This window comes from Sceloporus occidentalis, unplaced genomic scaffold (assembly GCF_023333645.1).
Source record: "Sceloporus occidentalis isolate IW3139 unplaced genomic scaffold, rSceOcc1.0.p SCAF_365, whole genome shotgun sequence".
Lineage (NCBI taxonomy): Eukaryota > Metazoa > Chordata > Lepidosauria > Squamata > Phrynosomatidae > Sceloporus > Sceloporus occidentalis.
In genome coordinates, this window is record NW_028317345.1 from 134157 (window position 1) to 157600 (window position 23444).

General features: G+C 48.4%; 2 protein-coding genes and 1 pseudogene across 2 annotated transcripts; all 3 read right to left on the reverse strand.

Moving 5' to 3' along the window:
* Window positions 1-1059: 1059 nt before the first annotated feature.
* On the reverse strand, window positions 1060-12930 carry LOC149273588 (thyroid receptor-interacting protein 11-like). The gene is made up of 21 exons (XM_089506131.1): window positions 12792-12930; window positions 12044-12099; window positions 11838-11948; window positions 11379-11645; window positions 11050-11118; window positions 10688-10853; window positions 9636-9968; window positions 9509-9549; window positions 9350-9427; window positions 8622-8792; window positions 5281-8274; window positions 5027-5167; window positions 4641-4834; window positions 4271-4434; window positions 3873-3976; window positions 3415-3514; window positions 2897-2978; window positions 2499-2613; window positions 2089-2211; window positions 1486-1669; window positions 1060-1274 (listed from the first exon to the last, which is right to left on the reverse strand). Exons 1-21 carry the CDS (start codon window positions 12928-12930, stop codon window positions 1060-1062), a joined length of 5847 nt encoding a protein of 1948 aa, XP_089362257.1.
* Window positions 12931-15738: 2808 nt separating this feature from the next.
* Window positions 15739-20132, reverse strand: LOC149273589 (ataxin-3-like; annotated as a pseudogene).
* Window positions 20133-21554: 1422 nt separating this feature from the next.
* Window positions 21555-22717, reverse strand: LOC149273590 (NADH dehydrogenase [ubiquinone] 1 beta subcomplex subunit 1-like). Its single transcript, XM_089506127.1, has 2 exons — window positions 22578-22717; window positions 21555-21615 (listed from the first exon to the last, which is right to left on the reverse strand). Exons 1-2 carry the CDS (start codon window positions 22715-22717, stop codon window positions 21579-21581), a joined length of 177 nt encoding a protein of 58 aa, XP_089362253.1. The 3' UTR covers window positions 21555-21578.
* Window positions 22718-23444: the final 727 nt, after the last annotated feature.

A 23444-nucleotide genomic window follows, 5' to 3' on the forward strand; every position in this document is an offset into this window, starting at 1 on the left:
TTGAGCGCGAAGGAACTTGGCGTAGTGATGGCCTCCAGCACTCAACGGGTTAAATCGGAGGCTCTGCCGGAAGTTGGAAAGGGACAGAGAAAGGGGGGGGGGGGGGACAGCGAAAAATCAACATTTCATTCAGAGAGCAATTAAATATTCTGCATTTAAATATATAAAACTTTTTAGTGGCTTTTTTTTTTTTCTGCTATCTCCCTAAAACCAGTTTAAAGGGACAGAAAGCTCCAATACCTCATCGCATGATTACACGGTAAAATAACACTGTTTGCCAGCCGTCCGGGAGAAAGATTCTGGTGCGGAGGGCAACTGGAATTAAAGCAGAGAGGAAAATTGCCCCTCTTCCCAAATAACACATCTGGGGGGGTCGGTAACCGTTAACCAGATCAGCAAATGCCCCTCAACGTGTTAAAGATTCCCTTAAGGAACGGTAAAAGGCAGATTTTCTGTTCCGAGGGTGCGATACCAGACTGTGAATGGAGGGCTATGTCTACTAAACGGCTGGATTCGCCCCCTGTAACGGCACAGCGTCAACATGTATAATACAAAAGGAATGAGAAATTCTACCCAAAATCTACAAGTCTGACATTTGGCAGGTTTTTTTTTTTCTTCCCCCTTTTGTCAATCCTTCGACAAACCTGCAGAGTGATTTAATAAAGAGAATTCATTCCGAAATTCTTGTCTTTTTCTTATAAATACAAAATAAGGTTAAAGTAGTATAGAAATAAGAAGACGCTTTTTTTGTTTTTTTTTTATAGAGGGGCGCGAGAGACGAGGGGCGCGAGAGACGAGGGGCGCGAGAGACGAGGGGCGCGAGAGACGAGGGGCGCGAGAGACGAGGGGCGCGAGAGACGAGGGGCGCGAGAGACGAGGGGCGCGAGAGACGAGGGGCGCGAGAGACGAGGGGCGCGAGAGACGAGGGGCGCGAGAGACGAGGGGCGCGAGAGACGAGGGGCGCAAAGGCAGTTACTGATCTGTACAAAAAGGCCTCTTTGGATTCTTCTATCTACAAAGTATCTGTGCGAACAAAGTGCGAAAAGGCGTCCCGTTCGTCTATTGCTTTAGAAGGTCTCTGAGCACAGATCCCGCGCTGTCGTCCGACGACACGGGCAGAGGGGTGAAAGTGGGGAGAGCGTCCGATATCGGCTTTAGGAGAAGGTGCGCGGAGGCGCTCGCTCCCAACGAGGAGACCGGGACGAGGGGCACGGCGTCCGATCGGGGGGCCAGGAACGGGTTGGAATCTGCCTTCCTGCTTGACTTTGCTGCGCCTGCGTGAGAGAAGACATCGGGATTACAAAAGGGGAGGAAATCTGGTTAATTCTTTCACCCGATCGCTGCCAGGACGCTCGAAAAGAAAGCGACTCCGGGAAGTTTTGGGGGCTTTACGGGTCCCTATAGAGAGGATCGGGGTAAATCTGGCAGGGTCAGGGGCAACGTGGAGATTTGGTAGTTTGATGGTGCGAGACTTTTATGATAAACCTGTAGTCGGATGGGAAATGCGAGCGAATGCTTTCCGTGTTTGCCTACCTGATGTCCCGCCAGCGGTGGCCGTCCTGGGATTTCCAGCTTCTAGAGGAGTGATGTCTTGCAGGGACATCTTGAGAGGCGGAAGGGTGGGAAGCGATTCGGTCTCCAAGAACTTCACAAAGAGCTCTGAAAAGGACTGGAAAGACATACCGTGGATCAAAGCGTCTCTTAAACAAGATCCTCGAGCTAAAAAACGGTCCTGCCGCCACTCTGTAAACCTATCGTGAAACCAGCACAGCTCAGGAGCGCCTGGCGATCACGCTCGGGACTCTGGGGGTGCTGGGAATGCTGGCAAATTGCCTGATCTCTTGGGCAGTTTGTGATTCTTCATGCAAGGCCCGGGGCACGGTGTCTGATGATAACCCTGGCAGGTGAATATAACCCAGCGCAGGAACCGGAGCAAAGCAGCGACCCTTCACCTCTGAAAGTAAAGCGAGTCTTAATCCTAACCCTCGCCCCATCGCAAACTGCGTGACTCCGGCCCTCCGTATCGCTATCCACGTTACCCTGTCCCCAGCGGCTCTACAGGCGGACATGTAAGACACAGGCACTTACGGTATTAAACATGGAGGAGGAGGTGGGTCTCTGGGGGGTGCTGGGCACACTCTTGGTGCTGGGGGACCCTCCAAACCAGCCGGTCACCCATCCGGTTACACCGCGGGTGCCATCTGTCAGGAGCTGGAGACATGTAAAGACAACACAAGTGGGACATTCAGCTTTATAGGTGAGATACAGAGGGGTTACACATTCAACCTTCAGTTACTCTTAATACTCCTGAGGGTCAGCTTCTCCTGTGAGAAGGGCTATACGGACCCTGTGTAATGTATAGTTCAATCAGCACGCCATGTAAACGTACACTTTTATGAAATATTTTATATCACGATTCAGCCACAAACGAGCTTTTTATTGCGTTCGGTTTCTCGCAATCTTTAATCTAAACTTTTCCCTTTTTGTTGCCTCCTTACCTCCTCCATCTCCTGTTTATTAATCCCAAGAATGCTTCCCATTAATCTCAGCACCTCGTGACGCTTTTTCTTGGGAGTTTGGAAGTGGCCGATGAACAGGTTTCTCATTAGCAATCTAAAAAGTGTGGGGGGGGGGAATACTGATTATATTTGCTGCGCGAAATTCAGGATTTTGCGAGGTTACAGATCTTACAGTCCTCGGTCTAAATACATCCCGGAGAGCCCTGAAATAAAGGGCCGATTCCCTGCGCCACTTAGCGGTTAATCCCCTTTCACCCAAGCATAGAACAGGTGATCTTTTTGGTGTCTAGGACAATAATTTCTGGAATAGCTACCATAAATCATAAAATTCCAGCCATAGCTATAGATTAAAAGTGTTCTCGGCCGGGGACACGTACTTGTCGACCTTGCCCTCTGTGCTGCTTATTAAGTTCAGCAGTTTATTCTGCGCTTCTTCCAACATCTCCTGCTTGAGGTCACCTGAAATGGAGAACGAGAGTCTTTACATTGAGCGGGAGCCGCCGACGCTCACGCCAAAGTATGGAACAGTTCAACGTAAAAACGGCTCTGCTTTCCCCGTCACGGATCGCCTCCCAGACGAGCGCCGACCCGATACTCGGAGAATCAGACCCGGGCAGATCCGAGTCTTTTCTTTGATTACATAATGACCTTGACCCATGGTGGGTTCTCCCACCTAAAATGTGGATGTACTAATAAACCATTCTGGGGCAAATTTCGAAATGTGGAGCAGTTGCCATGGGAACCAATAGAATGTTTTCTTTGCAATCTGCTCCAAATTTAGGAGCTTGGTACCAAAACCAACACAGGTAGATAACATGATACGCAGCACGTTAGTCTGCGGTGCCGAAGCGCTTACAAGTGCGATATTCTGCATAGAGCTACAGGAAGCCCTTACTCTGCCGCTGCAGCTCCAGCATTTGCTCCTCTTTCAGATCCAGTTGCTCGGTGAGTCGAGCTGCAGCTTCTAACGCGCTGTTTGCTTCATCTAATTGTTCCTGATAAATAGAAAAATAGAAAAGTCAGCGACACAGGCAGGGACGCGTTCTATAGTGGAAGCAAACTAAGGCTCGTAAGATGTTCTCTATGTGCTGCGTGGAGTTAACAGCCAGGGGCCACACAGCGGGGTGGAAAAAGAACAAACAATGAACTAAAGAACACGTAATAAGGTCGCCGTTAGACGGGCAGTAATATTAAATATATCTCTCTATCTGGATATCAAAAACAAGTGCGGCATTGGTAACATCTACATCCTAGAGCTTTATGTTCATTTTCTCTCTGAGCGCAGCATAAACGAAAAGAAATGCAATACAGATCCAGCTCGTGTGGCCTAAAAATCGGTTCCTGACCTCGTACCTGCAGAGACGCAACGATATCTTCAAGCTTTTCAGCTTGTGCCTTCAGCTCTTTGTTCTGCTTCTTGTGTTTGTTCAGCTCGGCGGAATACATGGCCTTCTCCTCTGCCACGGAAGAAGAAACCACATTTAGTGTTTAGCTTAACGGCGAACCCTCGGATACACGGAACAAACCAAAAATACCACGACCCTCCTTTCAAAGCGGTCTCCCCCATCCCACACCGATGTTATCGGATTCAGGTCCCCCAGAAAGTCACAGAATCAGATTTGGGTTTCTCTCGCTTGAATTTGGGACTTCCATTTAAATCCCTACTCCTTGAAAGTGCCACGCAGGGAACACAACATAAACTCCAGGACACATATCAGGTATTACGCGTCTCATTGGCCGGAGTCACTCACCCTGCTGGAACTGCTCTAGCACCATCTGCAGGTTGCTCAGTGACACTGCATACTGCCTCACTTGTTCTTGGGACATGCGCAGCTGATGGGCGATCTCATCTCTCTGCTTGGAAACCAGGTTTAGCTGTTCTTGCAGAGACTCCACTTGCATCGTAGCCTGAAGACTGAGCAGAACGCAGCGGAACAATCATTAGGTGAATCATTTAGCTTTAACAACGGTACAAAAAAAAAAAAAGAGGCAGGCTTTAAATTAGGGTTCCAGCAAGTCCTCCACTTACCCGCGTTTATGTGATAACTCCGTAGGGGTGAGATTTGATCCGGCTTTATTTTTCCAACACTATTAGCAGTAATAGAGGAATAGTTATCATACCTGGCATTCTGTACGGCACTGGAGGAAGTCGATAATTTATTTTCCAGAACGGACACTTTTTTCCTCAGATCCGTTTCTCGCCCTTCGGCAGCGAGAGCCTCCCTGGTGTACGAATCTTCCATCTCGAGCAAGTGGCGGCGTAACCTCTCCAGTTCTTGACTTAAACGCTGCTCCTTTTCTCGCAAATGTTGAACCTGACAACATCGATCGTATAAAAAAAAATTGGCTTTAGGATCACAATATCAGCCGATATATCAGCAGATTGCCACCCCCCCCACCCCCCAAGAAAAGGATGATGGGCATCGCAGATCCATTACTTGACTTTATAAAGGTTTTATTCCAGATAATCGAACAGATAAAGCATTACAGTCACCTTAGACCCTCACCTCGCTCTGCAGAGAAGCGTTTTCCATTTGCTTCTGTTTCAGAGTCAGCATAACCTGGTCTCGCTCGTGCTGGAACAGAACGGCCTTTTCTTGCATGGATTTCACCTCGTTAAGCAGCTGGTTCAGCTCACCAGTTTTTCCCTGCATGCAAATAAAAATTCAGATTTCTAGTGACGGTCGATATTAAAATTTTACACAGATTATTATTATTTTTTCCCCCAAAAGTATCAAAGACTTATCTCTGTAGAACAAACCTGTTCTCTTTCTTTAAGAAGGCTCTCGAGTGCCGATGCTTTCTCCCTCATGGAATTCGACTCAAACTCCATCTCGCGGAGCATCATCGAAAACCGCATGTTGGTTTCGTGCAGCGCTTGGAACTCGGTCGCTTTCTCGGCGCCTCTGGCCACGACCTTTTCGTTTTCCGCCTCCAGCTTGCGGATGTCCGTTTCCAGAACGTGCGCCCTTTCCTTAAGGTTGGTGACCGCCTGTTTCAGAAGCTCGTTCTCGTTCTCTTTGTTCCTCAGATTTTCGGCGGCGGAGTTTAATTTGTCACCCTTGGTTTTGATTAAAAGGTCCTTTTCTTTCAGAGATTTCTGCAAAATATCGTTTTTTTCTTTCAGCTGCTTAATCTCCGCGTCCGTGTCTCTCTGGTCCTTCCGGACGCGCTCCGACGTCACGGCCACCGAGTCCGAGAGCCTCTGATTATTCTCCTGAAGCGTCCGGATCGTGGCCTCCCTCTCTTGCAGCTGGATCTTCAGTCGTTCACATTCCTGCAAAGCCTTCGTGGCCTGTTCACCGCTCGGGTCCGGGGAGGCAGCTGACGGAACACCTTGCCCGGCAGGTAGACCCGACGTACCCGGCTGCAGGTTGGCTGCATCCAACTCACCCAAAATCAGAGCTTTAGCAAGGCTAAGCTGCTCTAGGCTACGCTGCACGTCCCGCAGCTCTAAATTCAACCCTTTCAGCATGGTTTCTTTCTGTTCGTAGTTTTGAACGAGTCGGTCGTACTCCACTTGCAGTTTGGAGTTGGAATCGCAGTCCTCCACCATCTGCTTCCGAAGCTTATCGAGGTGCTCCTCAAAATGGGCAGACTCGTGCTGCATGTTCTTCACGGTGGTCATCACTTGCTGCTTCCACTCTTCCATCTTCTTCACCTGCTGCTTGAGCTTGTCCCGTTCCTGCAGCAGCTCCTCGAACTGGTTGCTGCTGATGGCCCCGAGTCCGTTGCCGTTGTCGGAGTTGGAAGCCTGCAGAACGGCCAGCAAAGTCTGCGATTTCTGGGTCAGCGCATCGATTTCGATATCTCTCTCTCGGATGATCCGAGACAAGTTCTGAATCGTTTCCTTAAACATTTCATTGGTGCTGCCCTCCTGGCCACGGGAAAGTCTTTGGTTCTCGTCTTGGAGCTTGAGAAGAGCAGATTCTTTGGCCGCCACCACGTCCATGAGCTTATGGTATTCCGTTCTGAGTTGGCTGTTCTCACGGGTCTTCTCGTTCAAAATGGCCAGCACCTGTTCCCTTTCCACGCCATAGGCCTGTATCTGCTGCTGTAAATAGACGACATCTTGAGAGTAATTCACAGAGCAGACTCTGGCAGACAGACTCTGTATCTCCAAATCTTTCTGCTGAATGATCTGCGTGAGTTTCCCGACGTCCCCTTTCGCCAGCTGATCAATCTGTTTGGTCAAACCGATGTTCTTCTCGTTGAGCGTTTTTATCTCCATATCTTTTTCTTTGATGCCTTTCACCAGCCTCTCGATCTCTGCTTTGGACAGGTCATGCTTCTCGTTGCCGTTCTCGCCGTTGATGGTTTGCCCCTTGGTGTCCGGCAGTATGACGGTAGAATCGTTTTGGAGGAGCTGCTCGTTCTGTAACTGGGAGCTGATCAGCTCGTTGGTTTGACGGAGGCTGCCGATCTCGCTGTCTTTTTCCGCGAGCAGTTTCTCGTACGTCTCCACTATCTGCTTGTGCCGTGTCTTGGCCTCGTCCGTTTCTCTGATCTTCTCCCGCAAAGACCGTTCCAGCTGTATAGATTGCTGGCTTTGTTTTTCAGCTGCCATTTTCAGGAGTTTCAGCTCTTCCTCGTAACTATCCTTGACTTTATTCAGCTGCGTTATCTCTACCTCGAGGTCGGTAATGATGTCTAAAGTTTTGGGTTCGACTGCTGGCTGAGGTCTGCCCTGCTGATCCTTCAAACGTTCGATCTCCTCCTTTAGATGGCTGTTGTCTTCTTTCATAGATGCAAGAGTCCTTTCCTTGTCCTCAACGCTTTGCCGCAGCTTATCACACTCCTTGGAGGTTTCCGAGAGATGTTTAAGGCTCTGCTGTAACTCGCCATTCTTTTCCTTTAGGTCAAGGACAAATTTTTCCTTCTCATTTATAAGCTCGGTCAACTGCTTCTGTCCTTCTAAGCTGCTACTCAACATTTGCTTGGTCTCCTCATAGTCCTTTTCCAGCTGCTCGAGGCTCCTCTTGCTCTCCGCTAGCTCGAAGTCTTTACTTTGATTGAGTTTAACCAGACGCTCGTGCTCCTGTTGTAAGGCAGAGGTGTCCATTTTCCGAGCACTAGTGAGCTCGTCTATGGTGCGCTCGTACTTTTGAGCTTGTTCGAGCAATCTGTTCTCGGTATGGTTTAACTCGAGTTCAAGCTGGGATTTTTGCATTCTCAGAGCCTCGATCAGAGTCTGTTTCTCCAGAGCGTCTTCGGCGTTGGCCGACATTGCTTCCTGTAACTGAACTTTGGTCTGTTCTTGAGTGGAAAGAAGCATTTCGTTCTCCATCTTGAGGTCACAAATTTCCTTTTCGAGGTCTTCATTCGACTGCTTGATCTCTGAAAGCTGAACCTTATTTTTTACAGCCTCAGATTGGCCCTCGTGAATTTGGAACTGGGACGGAGAGTCTTGTTTGTCTGCCGAAAGTTCTTCCTTTCCTTGCTGTATGATTCTCTGGAGTTCTAGGTTTTCCTCCCTAAGGGTAGAACTTGAGGTTTCCAATTGGTTAATTCTTTCAGAAAAATCCTTCGTTTGGCTCGAGAGACGTTGATTCTCCCCACGCAGCTCGTTCAGAGCGGACGTCGTCTGGCGAAGCTCCTCGTTCTGGTTATCTTTCTGTTCCCTGAGCTCAGCGTTTTCCGATTCCAGGCGGGAAACGTTCTCCTTTAGCTTCAGTAGGTCCTCTTTCAGCTGAGCGATGCTCCCGTCGGCCTCAATCCTCTGCTTGTTTAATTGCTCCTTAATTAAAAATAGATGCTGGAAAAAAAGGAAAGATTTAATAAATTCAATTATAATAAGAGAAAAAAACACAGGGCTGACGTAGATTGGAAAAAGGCACTTGGGCCGTAGTATTACCAGAGCTTCACGGTGCACATAATATAAATAACCCCAAATCCCTAAAAAAACCTTGATGACATCATTATTCTATACGAGGCTACAAAGTTGGGTTCCATAGAAGGCGTTCTGACCCCACTCAGTTACACGAGACCGTCTCTGGCCCAAACATAAGAAACATATGCTTACTGTCGATAGAGGGGGCCATGTTTTAAACAATTCCGAGAACAGAGCTGTCCAATTATGACCCAAATTTCTAATCCCAGTACCTCCACGGCTTCTTGGTTCTGCTTGTCGAGTTCCTCTAACTCGGCTGCCAGCGCCTCCTTTTCCGCAGCGACTTCCGCTAGTTTTAGTTCTTTGGCTTCGAGCTCTTCCCGCGAGGCGACATCAGAGTCCTCGGCAGACCGAATGCGACTCACCTCCGCTCGCAGTTCTTCCTTAAATTAATAAAAACATATTTTTGTCAGAAAAACAAGACCGATACTTTTACAGCAAACGTAAGTACTAGCAGGTCATCGTTCTACACGTCTTAAAATAATGAAACCGGGTCTATGGCGTCTCGCCTTTGGTCATAACTCTAAAAAGGGCTGGAAAGGACCCAGAAAGCAGGTTGACGTGGCTTCTGTGATGTTCTACGCGGTACTAAACATTTTTTTTCTCTAACAGTGTAATGCAAATAATATTTTTCTCCCTAAATTATCCTCTAGATTGTAAGAGATCGTAAGGATTCCTTGCACTGCCGTATTTGGAATGAAGATTGTCGGCTAATGATATAGAAATTAACACAAAAAAAATAATTTTTTGGACCATCAGTTCAAAAGAGGTAAATAAAATCCTCAACAAAAACACCAAAACAAACCTAAAGAGCATCTCCCTTTCTAGAATTCCCAGTCCTTGCACCATTTGAAGCAACTGCAACATATTGGACTAGATCAGCAGCTATTATTGTTTAGTTTTTAAATTAAAATATTACAGGGAGAAAAAATGTAAATACCTTGTCTTTCTCTAGCTGACACTTTTCCTCTAGAAGAGCCTGTACGGTCCCTTCGAGTTCCTCCACAGCCGTATTGCTCTGCAAAACAAAATACCGGTAAGTGTCAGCTCCACGCCTGCCAAAACCCGACGCGCTTCACGTTCCAAGAGGCAAACGTACCGGTTCCGCAGCCTTTAATCCGGTACCTTCCTTCTGTGCGTCTGAGAAAAAGAACGGATGATATTTTCTTAAAATACTTGCTAATATGTTTAAAGTACAAAATATCCCTATTTTATCAACATCTCACCAAGCAACGCTTCCCGCAGTCTAATGACTTCCCCTTGCAGAGCCGCCACCTCGGCTGGGCCACCAGGCTGCGATCCCTGCTGCTCCCTGAACTCGGAGAGCTGTGCTTCGTAATCTCGGCCCAGCTGGACTTTCTCCTCCATCGCCAACTCGTTCTCTTTTCTCAAGAGGGCTTTCTCCTCGCTGGACGAAGCCAGCTCCCGGCTCAGGTCCGACACTCGACGTTCCAGTTCCTGCATTTTCCGAGCCGTTTCAGCTTTCTCCGTTTCCAGGGCATGGGTGGTCTTCTGCATCTCATATATTTTGGATTTCTCCCCGGCACCATCGCTGCCCCCTAGAGCCAAAGAGTAATCTGTTACAAACAGCAACATCATCAGCGCAATGCCTCGCGTCGGCACCACGGCAGCTGAGCCACCATTTATCCGGCTGCCACCAAGTGAATGTTTGTCGCAGACATCGGCTTCAGCGTGAAGAAAACAGTGGTCTCTGAAGCATCAAAGAAGCCAACCAAGAATGGTCGGGCGTTATTGTCAGGTAAATACCCCTCACTGTCTGTTTGGATAACATTGGGTTCTGCAGCATTATATAGGAAGCGAAGACAGAAACATAGAGTTTGAGAAATCAGAACCATCCGGCCCCCGTCTAGTCGCCCGTTTCTCCTGCTGTAACGACTCAAACCTTAATCAGTCGTCGGTCTCGTCTTAGATTCAGGAGCCGTATGTCTATCCCATGCATGTTTAACCCCCTCACTGTATTACCCTCTACCACTTCTGCTGGGAAGCTGTTCCACTTCTCTACCACCCTCTCAGTAAAGTGAATCTTCCTTACATTGTATCTAAACCCCAGGGCCTCTAATTTACATTCCCTTATAAAACTATCGTTAATCATGGAAGTGAACAATTCACAGACAGATACGGTTACTAAGGTGACACCGGCAGCTCAATAACCGCTCGCTGCATTCTCTGGAAACCTGGCCGTGGCTACACAACGATTAATAGATCGTTATCACCGGCAGCGGGGAGGAGAGAGAGAGAGCGAGGAATCCATCCTAACCTCGCGCTAGCTGCTCCTCCAGCTCCTCTATCCGGTCTTCGTAGTCCCCCAGCTCGTCCCGGTGCCGCCGCGTGTGCTCGGCAAGCTTCTGGCGATGCGTGTCTTGGAGGGCGGACAGCTCGTGCTGCCGCTCGTCCCGCTCCCGATCCAGTCTCTCCTTCAGCTCCTGCGAGGAAGCGTCAGACAAAAAAAAGCTTTACGCGCTTTTAGAATTACCGCCTTTCATGAATAAATACATTCAAAAAAAAACAACCAAACAAACTAGACTTAAACTGAAATAAATGAAAGATACGATGACTTTAATACAAAGTAGGACAGGACAGCAGAACATGTGGCGACGAGGGACTGGGTTTTAGCGGTACCTTAATGCTATTTCGCAGCATGTAGATCTCGTTTGGGTCAGAATTTTGCAGACCTTGCACTTTTGATGCCTGGAATTAAAAAAAGAGATATAATTGATTTGAAAGAAGCAGAAAGGTTAGGATTGGAGTTTGTTCCGTGAGCTTGTTATATTTTACACTTGTAAACACTGATCACGGATTACACTGTGATGTCATCCATGTAATAAGGCTGGATAAAGTGAACACGAGCTGCAACCGCAGAATATTTAATACTTTTGCAGACCCTGTTAAGGTTCTTCTAATCTGCGGCCCGGACGGACCCCTAAGTCATAGAAGGGGTGTAGATGCACCTGAGCAAGCTGCTTCCAGTGGGAGAGCTCGGCCTGGAGCCGGGACACTTCGCCGGACAGAGTGTTGATCTCTTGCTGGGACCAGATGACGTCGCCCAGGTCCAGGTCCTCGCCCTGGAAAGCCGAGGCGGGGGGCTGGATGCTCGTCATAAAGGGGGACTGCGTGGCCCCCGCGAGGGAGGCGCTGGACAGCTGAGCCGACGCTTGTTTCTTCTGCATTTCGTCCTGGAGGGCGTTCAGTTTGGCTTTAAGGTGACTTATTTCCACCTGAGGATAAACGATGAAAAACATGTAGATTCCGTAAACGTGAAGCGCCTCTACCCTCTTCTACATCTTAAAGGGATCCTGTCCCATAGACGATGCTTAACCCTTTAAGTCCTGGATGTCCTGTAAATACCCCGCTGGGGCCGCGACCCCTGGATGGATAGGCGGCAGCCGGTCTGTCTTTTTGCCGCGTACCTCTTTTTGCTGCAGCCGGTTCCTGAAATCCAGAGACTGCTGCTTCACCTGAAGCTCGGCCGCCTCGTGCTTCTCCTCCAGCTCGGTGACAAATCTCCTCAGTCTCTCATTCTAAACGAACAAAGAAAAGCAACGCAGAATGAATGGCCCGTCCCGGACAGCTCGGATTCCACACCGTCTGTCTCACGTACTCTCTCTGTATTTACCTCTGATCTCTGCACCCCTTCCAGCTCCCTGATCCGAGCACCGGAGATCTCCACGTCTGCAGCAACACCTGGAACACAGAAACCGTCCCACAAAAATCTGAAACATGTTTACCTCGTATTACGTGTATTACGGTAAAAATACATCCAGTGACAGCCCCATAACGGCGCTGTCACCAGACCCCCGTGACACCTCCGTGCCGGCGCTGTCACCAGAACCCCCCTTTGTGCTGGCGCTGTCACCTGAACCCCCCCTCTGTGACACCTCCGTGCCGGCGCTGTCACCAGACCCCCCCCTCCGTGCCGGCGCTGTCACCAGACCCCCCCCCACCCGTGACACCTCCGTGCCGGCACTGTCACCAGAACCCCCCCTCCATGCCGGCGCTGTCACCAACCCCCCCCTCCGTGCCGGCGCTGTCACCGGAACCCCCCCCCTCCATGCCGGCGCTGTCACCAAACCCCCCCCCTCCATGCCGGCGCTGTCACCAAACCCCCCCTCCGTGCTGGCGCTGTCACCAGACCCCCCCATCCGTGACACCTCCGTGCAGGCGCTGTCACCAGACCCCCCCCATCCGTGACACCTCCGTGCAGGCGCTGTCACCAGACCCCCCCATCCGTGACACCTCCGTGCAGGCGCTGTCACCAGACCCCCGCCCCCGGTGACATGGGGTTCAGTAAGGAGCCACCTGTGCCCTGTCCCCGGATGCCCCACAGACAGATGCCAGGCCCCGGATGCCCCGCAGTCACTCACCCTCGGCTTCCTCCTTGCCCTCCAGCAGCATATCCTTAGTGAAGCTGGAGATCTGCCCCGTGAGGGATGACAGGCTGCCCCCCACCTGTCCCAGGGACTGCCCCAGGCCGGAGCCCAGGCCCCCGAGCCAGGAAGCCATGGCAGAAGAGTTAGTCGGGAAAACCGAGTCTTAGCCTGAGACGGATCCGGATACACGGACCCGGGCAAGATGCTAAGCGGGCTCCGGGTGTCCCTGGGCGGTAGTTTCTCTCAGGAGACACCGAGGCTTCAGCTCTCCGCTCCTCCGGTCACAATAAAAGCTCAACGGCTCCAGGGCTCGCCGCTCATCGCCTATTAAACCATCCCGGCCTCCGCCAACTCAACGGCCGCCATGACAGGGACTTCGGGACTCGATGGTCGGAGCAGAGCGACGTGTCCGGGTTGCGGTGCATGCCGGGATACGGGAGGACTGGGCGGGCGGCAGCTCCACGTGTACCCGGCTGACAGTCACCCTGGGCACCCGGAGCGTTAAATTATTATTCAAGCGATGGAAGGACCCCTGCGCCAGGGTGTGGGGCCCCTGACATTTATCGGGGCCCCTGCCTGCCAGCTGTTATTGGTCCTTTACTGGATTCACTGATGGATCCTACACTTACCCCAGGGCAGGGGTTTGGGGGGGGCACTTGGTTCCATGAAGCTGGGATAATGACGGGAAAGATACCCCGGTGAGGGGCAACTTTCTTGTTACTCAGGGGTGTGATTATAAAATTAGGCTTACAGGGCCGACCATGAACCTGCTATCCATGCGCACCGACGCCGAGCCACGCGTGTCTCCTGCCACGTATGCAGAGGTTGCCCCAAAAACCATGATCGGCGGAGCTGATACAGCAATTACATTCCGTTACCTTCGACATACCCTGATTGGGGGAGAATCCGTGATAACTCCACGGGTAAACCAGGTAGAAAGGAGACGTGCAAACGGGGCAAAAACTATTTGGGCAGGTTTTTTGGTAATCCTCCAATGGGAGGAGAGGACGTCCCCAAAATGCGCCGCCATATTGCACGGAGCTCACGTTAGGGGGGCTTTCAGTGACATCCTCTGCCCAGATTCTAGGATCGGGGGGATAGGCCGTCACCGCAAGCACCACCATTGCGGTTGAAATTCCTGCCGGGTTACGTCCGCTGAGAGGCGGACGAAGATAGCCAATCGAAGAAAGAAGAGAGGGAAGTTTTCCTCCGATTTGACTCGGGCCTCGTTAACGGGGTTTCGTATGAATCGCACAAATCCGTTAACATGATTAAAAAATAATAATAAACATTAGCAGGACTCGCGATGATTGATTTTTGCATGAAAAACTTAACACCAATTTACTCAAATAAAAAGCATTTCATACTTTTATTTAATAACCTTTGGATAGCAAATCGAACACAGAATCCATGGCTAGACAATCACACGCGTTAAAAGGATACAGTGTCTTTTGGTGTTTGTTTTAAGATAAACCCTCATTCATACAAACGTGCCAAAAAATATATTAGCTTTTTTTTTTTTTGTTAAAAGTTCCCCGTTAACCCCAAACAGTCTGCAGAGACGATAAACTACCCGAAACGGCCTTTTTTTTTTATTATTATTATTCCGTTCCGACGATTTCCACGCAGGTTTTGCTTTGAGTGGTTAAAAAAAAAAAAAAAATAGGCATTTTAGACACAAAGTTTCAGGACATAAACCCGTTACACGCAACACCGCGCATGCCTCTGGTACTCAACAGGTTAATGCATTCTGGAACGCAATTAAAAAACGGTAAAAAGAGGTAAACGTACGAATCATTCCGTTTGCAAACAACAATAGAGAGGGCGATACGGGGTCTGTTGTAACAGATGAAGACGTGGACATGCGGGCCCCCCCATACACAGACCATGCGCGTACGGGGTATATCATTCACTTAAAGGGACAGGACCCCTGTATCTATACGCAGACGGATATAATGGTGAAAAAAATGACCTTTTACTATTATTTATATTATAGACTGAGGTGTAACCCATGCAGCGCCGTCATCACGGGGGGGGGGCTCTGAAAAACACTTTAACCTCAAACATTTTAAACTGAAATTTAATTTAAAAAAAAAAAAATTAAAATAGAGCTTTAAACGTTAATCTTATTGCTCGGCTTCTCCAGAAGTTTGACGCAGAGGTCAGTGGGTCAGCAGGCAATCAGAACCCCGGCCCATTCTCACTCCTGCTAATACAGATAAAATATCTAGAATCCCTATTAAAAAAATACAATAAGTAACATTTTTATCAACTGTCAGATATAGAAATGTTTACTTAAAATGTAGGCTATCCATAGCATTTAACCCTCGCATTCACCAGCAGGCTAGTAACTCTGTAGTCTATAGTGGCCCCCTATAGCATCTCGCAGACACACCGAATAGGCTGATTCCGGTTTACAATCAAAATGTTCTGGGGGGGGGGGGGTAAAATCTGTGCTCAGCAATTAATAGACAGACAGGTCCGGGGGTCTCTGACCCCACCAAAAATGGTGCATGCAACCGCAATAAGAAGCGAAACGCGTTGGTTTGTTCCCCTGGAATACATGGCCGACACGGACAAGAGAACCGCCAGTCTTCGTAAACAGTATTAAAAGCACCGTTGCCCCTTCTGTTGCAGGGGAGGGGGGGGGGCAAAATACAGGTCAGATAGCGGTGGTTCCCCCAAAAACACTGGGAATGGGCCGGCTGGATAAAGGGTGTATGCAGAGGGGTCCGAGCGCACGATGTGATGGCGAAAAGCTTAGTTTGGTCGTTCACAGCTCAGCTGGTTTGGTGAAGCCGGGTTATGCGGTTGCCGCGTGCGACGGAACAGAAAAAGAACGGTCAGAATGCGAGAGTCCGGAGCCGAAGACCACCCGGCTATAAAAAGCCATTCGTAAAACCATCAGGGACACGCGGGGGGGAGCACGTCGCAGACGCTGTCATTTCTCGGAGGCGTTGGCGCCGCTCACACCTACATCCAGAGACATTTTCGTGGCAGCCCTCAGCACGTCGTCGTTACTCATACCTGCGCCTGACGAGAGAGCAAAAGGGTCACACATCAACGCCGATAACAAACGGGGAATTCGAGCGCTTTTTGGGGTCCGAGACGGTGCTGTGGTCTCGAGACCAGAACAATGGTGGACTTTCCCAAAGCTTACTCTTTTCAGCCCGTTTAGTTTGGGTGAGGATCTCTACATCCAGTGGAGTCCCATTCCTTTTCTGACCATCTCAGAACCATCACTGAAACCCCCCGGCCTCCCTGGGATTATAATACAGGGGTAACAGGGACTGGAGACCCAGCACGGAGCGTTCCGGCAGCTATGCTGTGATATAAGACGCTTACCCGTGTCATTTGTTAGCGCGTTACGGGTGTCCGCGTTCCCCTCAGAGGACGGCTGTCCCGACTTGATGTTGTTGTTCTGCTGCTGCCTGAAAGAAGACGCAATGTCTGGGATGGGAAAAAAAAACTAAAATCCCTAAAAACGACAGATAACCCCCGCTGCGATCCGCCTCCCGACATCCCCGTCACCTTCTATTTGACCGTAAGGGACAGTATTCAATCTCCCAGAAATTACAACATTCCCCTTATGATAAATTAAAATAAAATTAGGACGCTGCAGAAAGAATTAAATATTTATTAGAGTTGGGGGGGGGGGGTTCTTATTGAACTTTTAACGGCTCCATAAACCACAGAGAATTAGAAAAGGGGTAATTACTTCTCGAAGTACATCTGCCTCCGCCGCCGCAGCTCTTCGGACGTGAGCGATCCAGGCTCGCTGGGCCCGGATGGTTGGGGAACGGCGGCCGACCCGGACTCGGTGAAGTCACTTTGATGTCCGCCTATTACACGACACAATGGGTAAGAATCGTACGGGAAGCGCGCCGTGACCGGTTATCTCTGCGTTCCCCGCGTGTTGCCGAACGCACCTTGCATACTGAGCTGAATCGCCCGGCGTAAATCCGCTTCTTCGTCTTCCATGTCGATCTGCTGGCGGCTGAGGGCGAGGGCTTTCTGCAAGTTCTCCTCGTCCTCGTCCATCGGGACGGGTCTCTCAAACAAGGCGTCCTCCTCCACGGCCGTCTCGCTCGTCTCCAGCCTGTACGTGGGGCAAAGAACCGGGTTCTGGATGGCCGTTTACTTAAAACACGCTACGTGGAAACGTCTGGGGTAAAAGACCAGCCTATCCCGTAACGGAGACCTTAAATCCAGAGACGGTTTCTTCACGCCCAGAAATATTATGATACGCAAGAAGACGTTCAAAGAGAAACCCAACCGTACCGCTGGTCTCTGGCCGCCGAGTCCTCTCCTATCAGTCTCGGTCGCTGGAACTGCTGAACTTGGACCATCTGGAGAAGCTGGTCGGCCTCGCAGTCAGGCAGGTCTCCCTTAACCACAAATATGGAATAACCTGGTACAGACGGAACAGAGCTAAACATAGAATCCGCCGGCAAGTCAGTCCCGTTCGGCCCCCGTCGGCCCGTTTCTCCTGCTGTAAGACTCAAACCTTAAATCGGTCGTTGTTCTCTTCGTAGATTGAGGAGCTGTATGTCTATCCCATGCATGTTTAATACCCCTCACTGTATTACCCTCTACCACCTCTGCTAGGAGGCTGTTACACTTATCTACCACCCTCTCAGTAAAGTAAAGCTTCCTTCCATCCCATCTCGGTCTCTGACCCTCTAGTGCTAGATTCCGGTCTCTCGCTGTAACATTTTTCCTCCTTCCCTCACTTTACGTATTGAAATGTTTCTATCACATCCCTCTCTCTACCCTCCTCCAAGCTATCCATATAATTGTCATATTACATAAATACACAGACTCATACATTCACTAAATATATTATTAAAAATAAAAAAGCAGTTGTCGTGATAATGAAATGGATAACAGCCTTACCTTCCTGCTGTAACTGCGCTAGGAAGAGTGCGAGGTATGTGTCCGAGATCAATTCTGGTCCCGTCAAGAGAGAATTCAAGTTAAACCACTGGAGAGAAACACAAACCATAGAGCAGCTGCATCGGGGACTACAATCCTTATCATCCAGACTTTAGGTTTACGCGCGATTCCCCACATGGTACCATATCCAGCATTTTCCCCCTGATCTCACTAGAGAGATGGACACGGCCTCCGACCCATACCCCCCCCCCCCCCCCCCGAGATCTACAGCCCTGGATACTAATAACTGTTCTATATAACTAATATATAAATATATATATAATGTAAGAAAAGAAAAAAAAGGAGTATAGCAGTACGCGGTGATACCTTTTTTATTGGACAAGCTTTCGAGAGTTATCCTCTCCATCAGCTCTTCAGACTTTTCTGTAAAATATTACGTTAGTCCAATAAAAAAGGTATCACCGGGTACCGCGATACATTGCGTCTACTGGACTTATACGGCTAAACCCATTTACATATAGAAATATATAGATATAAAAATAAGCATATGAAATATATAAATATATATGCAGCTTTGTGAAATAAAACGAAGTTGTAAAAACCAATCGACGAGAATGCTTTTAAAAAAACAAAATTCTAGAACACGGTTTATCAATAAATGGAACGCAGCGGCATCTCAGCTACAGTCCAACCTCTTAATATAAAGCGATTCTCGTGAATACGGCTGCAATGCACACGGGTCGGACCCTTCCACGCGCATTATCCCCCCCTAAAAGAGAGAATATCCGGCGCTAAACACTCAACGACAGAAAGGAAGACCACGCAGCGGGCCGGGACCTCACCTGTTTCCCCAGCTTCCGCACCGTGAACCAGTGCTCTTTATAATTGCAGATAAACGCTCTTTCGTTCTGTAATCACAAATATCTCGTTAAACTCGGTGCGTTCGGTCCTGCGCGTCACGCAGACCCCCGACCCACCATACACCAAGCACTGTTATTATCGGTTTATTAAAAATATAACGCAGCAGGGACTTTACCGTTACCATAGGCTAATCTTTTAAATCTATGGACAGAGAAGGCACCAGCACTCCCACTCCCATCACACCTGTCTTATCCATCACTAATTCATATAGGAATAAAGTAACTCAGAACTTATATTTATTATATATTTATTATATAGAGCATAAACAAAACCCGCACAATAGTGGGGGGATTGTGGAAAGAAAAATCTTACATGGGGTCGATCCCAAGGTTCTGATACTCAGGACTGTTGAACAGAATGAGCTCCAAGCCCCAGACTCTCAGGGCGTCACTTATAACCTGTCGAGAAATAAGTCGGCAAAACACGTCAGTCCCGGGGGGCACCAAACCACCGGCTATCCCATACGAGGCGCTCGCGGAAGCCTGAGAGCGGCACGGAAGGACGGCAGCTCACCTGGATGGAGAAGAACCCGCTGTCGTCCATGTTGGCCAGAGGGTTGCTAAGCAGGGGCGAAAAAAAAGAATATTCAACACATATTCAATATATAGGTATATACAATGATTTAATATACATGTTTCATTTATGTGTTCTACATACAAAGGAAGAACCGCAATGTCGGAGAGACGGCTTTAACCCTTTCTTACCTGCATGAACGTCCGGTATTCCTCGCTCGTTAAGCCTCCTTCGGCCATCCTCATCCTCTCCTGCTCGTCCAGCTGCATCGCGATGGAGGATAACTCCACGGGCTGAAATACTCTCCTGCAGCAGGTTATTGAGACAGTGCTGGGCACACAACGAGCCCTCTTGCTGAAAGAGAACACGAAACAAGCATTTTGTATACGGGAATATCCTTCCCTACACCGCGCATGCTCGGGAGAACCCCCCGGCACGAAGGGGCCGCCGTGTTCTCCCAGACACGTGTGATTTACACATGTTACCGTCCAGCACAAGGAAAGCGCTGCCCTGCAGTATGTGGAATGTATAAACTCATGGAGCCGAACCAAATAAACACCCCACATGGTGCAGGGCAGCACTTTTGCCGGTGTGCCGGCCAGCCGTATGTAATAATGATACGTGTGCGGGGAAACACTCCACATGTGCGGCAAACCCCCCGATACGCGAAAGGATCGCCAAACTGATGCAGATGGCAGTCCCCCAGGGACTATACCCAGGTTTCCACACTCTGTGCCCCTTTTAGGGTTAAATCCCACCCCTAATTGTGGTAAAGTGCCCTGCATTTCATACGGTGTCATGGTAACATGGAGGATGGGGAGAGTCAGCTGGCACCCCCCACCCAGACATAGGAGCCCCCATATACACAGACTGCCCCCCCAATGCCCCTGTACTGGCACTGCCCCTTCCCCGTAAAACTACAGGGCAATAACCCAAACAGAACCCCGGCTTCCAACTTACTTTCTCGTGAAATATAGACTCCATGTTTATTTGTCTCTCTTAGCCGACCCCGACTCCGCCCCCTCTTCCACACGTCAGAGACGTGCCGGATCAAAAGCAGCCAATCAGAATGCGGGGATTCTATCATGTGCCCGGCTCACTGTGAATCAGTTGACTGGAGCAGCGTCACGTGATCCGTACCAAACCCTATCTGCAACAGCCGAGCGGCCATGTTGGAATCGGGCAACACTTCCTCAGTATGCCACATACATTTATTTATTACATTATTAATCACAGATCCGTTTGTTATTTTTAATCCATGGGGCTGCAGAGATAGTGTTGTCATGGTAACGGTGGGGTGTGGGCTACTTTCAGGATAAATAACTAAAAAATCCTGGATAAAACAATAATGAGTGACATTATTATTATTATTGCCAACAAATTATGAAACAATTTAAATGGGGTGTTAAACACATACATAAATACGCAATAACCCATACAGACATAGCAGGCGTAGAGAACCATTTCGTTTAGATTGTGAGCTCTTAAAAGCCCAACATTCTTTCCTGGAACTTTTCATAGAAGTACCATAAAACTAGTTGACCGCTCAAGGGCCGGGTTCTCAACTCCTTATATGTCTGTATGTATTAACGTATATTTGCTATGTGTGTTTACCGCCCCAAATATACTGTACAGCGCTGCCGAATTTGTTGGCGCTTAATAACTAAAAGATGATCATAATTTTATTTCCCCAAGCATTCCATAAATGGCACCTAATAAATGATAACACACTACTTACTGCGCCCCTTTAAATAGAATACCTCCGCCTGAATTCCTTCACCTACAATATCCCTAAGACACGAGACGGACGTTTTTAACATCCATAAAAATATTTCACTTATTCAAAAAGTCACATTGTTGCTAAACAGAAATATTGTAACAAAGACTGGAAAATCAGTTCCTTTTGTACAAAACAAAAGCCTCGTCTATATAAAGCCAGAGACGGAGTATTTAAGTGAAGGTGAAAACCTGTATAGGGCCAACATAGAAAATATAGTTAAATATGCATTTTTTTCCTCATTAAAAAAGTAAGCAACAAAAACCCTCTTATTGACGCCAAAACAAGTTGAATTATAAATGTGTTCCAAATAAGACAAAATAGTTGGGCGATCATATTAAGCAAATAACCTTTGCCTTTTCAGGTGTAACCACTCTTTTATGAAGGATTTGAGTTCCTATAGCAACAGTCTGCCTGTCACATGACAATTAAGGATTCCCTAAACAAAATATGTTTAAATACTCAAAAGCACCTGATGATAAATTTATAAAAAATATAAAATAAAAAAACAAAAAACGAAAACAATAAGGAAAGGGTACTCATAAATACGGTTTATTTTTAGGGATGAGTACAAACTGCCCAGAAGGCAAACCATTTTATACAAGCGGGTACAACGGCTTTTATCCAGAAAGATTTAAAAATAGATAAATCCCAATTTTTTTTTCTTCTGGTCTTCATCTCCAAGTGACCTCCTCGTTCGGCTTTAGTTCCCTGTGAAGAACGAGAAAAATTAAAACTCTGATTATTTGGCTAAAGAGAACTTGTAATAAAGTTGCATAAAATTGTATTCCTGTTTCCACGCAGCTTCACCCTAAAATCTTGTTTTATGAATGTAAACGGGACCGAGTTGCTAAATGAGATCTTCACGGCCGTCCTCAATGCAATAAGTTGACTTCCAATCACGTCAATCCTTCTGTACCAATAAGCTAAGCCTTAACGTGCTTTACGGTTACTCTCAATTCTTAATTGACTTTGTTAAATATTCTCACTGTCCCCTATTAACAGCGCTATGGACTCTGCTGGAGCTATATAAATATATGTTATACTGTCCGGGTATCAGGGTGAACTGAGGTTACATCTAGGGGGGCTACTTTAACCAGAGAACGTCTCTTTTTACCGTCAAGCGTATCTTTTAACAGGGAGAAGCAAAAGATCTGCTTCTCGTTGTTCTACAGCAGTACTGCGTTCAAAGACCACGTAGATCCCTTCCGAGGTCCACGCCAGCCATGGCACCCTCTGCATCTATTTCGTGGGAGGGCAAGCGGGGCAAATAAAGACCCCCAGACTGAACGTTAATACGGACCCTTGCAGGGACCAAAACTCCAAACCAGAGGTGAAGTATGAGCCATCTAGTTATATCCCTTCAATATCCTAACTATATCTGTATCTATAAACCCTCTCTTTAGCCACCTGGGACCCCCAAAACACCTAATCTGGACACGTTATCCAACATGGACCCCCAAAACACCTAATCTGGACACGTTAATCCAACATGGACCCCCAAAACACCTAATCTGGACATGTTATCCAACATGGACCCCACTTAGAACTTCTTCATCCAGCTGTGGTCCTCGGACACACCTTGAAACCTTTTTGCCTCTCTGTCCCTGCTTTTTATTCTTTTCCTTGTCTCTGCGCGTGTTATAGAGGTCAGGGTTACAGATCCCCCTCACCTTTTATACAGCATACTTTTATTTCGGAACGTGGACAATTTCTCATTGTTTCTTCTGTCCAAATACCAACCGATCGCGAAGCCGATGGGGAGAAATACATTAACCCAGTGATCACGAACAAGACCCACAATGTTCACCATGGCAACAGCAACAGCTGCAGATAGAAACAGGATATAAATATATCGATAAAACACAAATAATTGAACATTTTAACCATTATGGGGTTCCTACATAGTCTACATATGGAATCTATAGGTTAGCGTGTGTGTGCGCGTAGGTAGACAGACATACATGTGTCATGTATATAATCATTAATAAATTAGTAAAAAGCTACAGTTTCCGCACAGAACAAATATAACCCCAATTACATGCAGCATATCCTTAATAAGAGCAGTATTTGGAGCCCCATCTCCCCAGAAAAGTGAGGGCCACAAGATAGCCATGCCCTGGGGCCACAGTCCGTGTGCAGCACCCCACCGAGCCCCTCACCTCTCCGCACCCGGACACCGGCGGCTCTGAGCACTGAGGACACGCAGAGAAAGGGCAACGGGCGCGACCACTGTAGGGGCGGGGGTGCTGATTGTGGTATAGTCTGTAAGAGGGGTCAGGGTGGGTTTAATGTCCGGGGGTTTATGCATAGGTTGGCACTGTGTGAGGTGGGCAGACAGACAGGGACGCTACAGATAGATATCCAGACACGCAAAGGAGGAATGGGTATCTCTAACCCCCTCTGGTGTGAGATGGTGTGTTCCGCGCGCTGGGAACATGGCGCCGGCCTGTGCTGAGCTGCTGGCCTGCGGCCTGTGATTCCGGTACAAGGGCTGGTGCGGATTTTGATCACTGAGAGAGCCGGAGGAGGCACCGCTC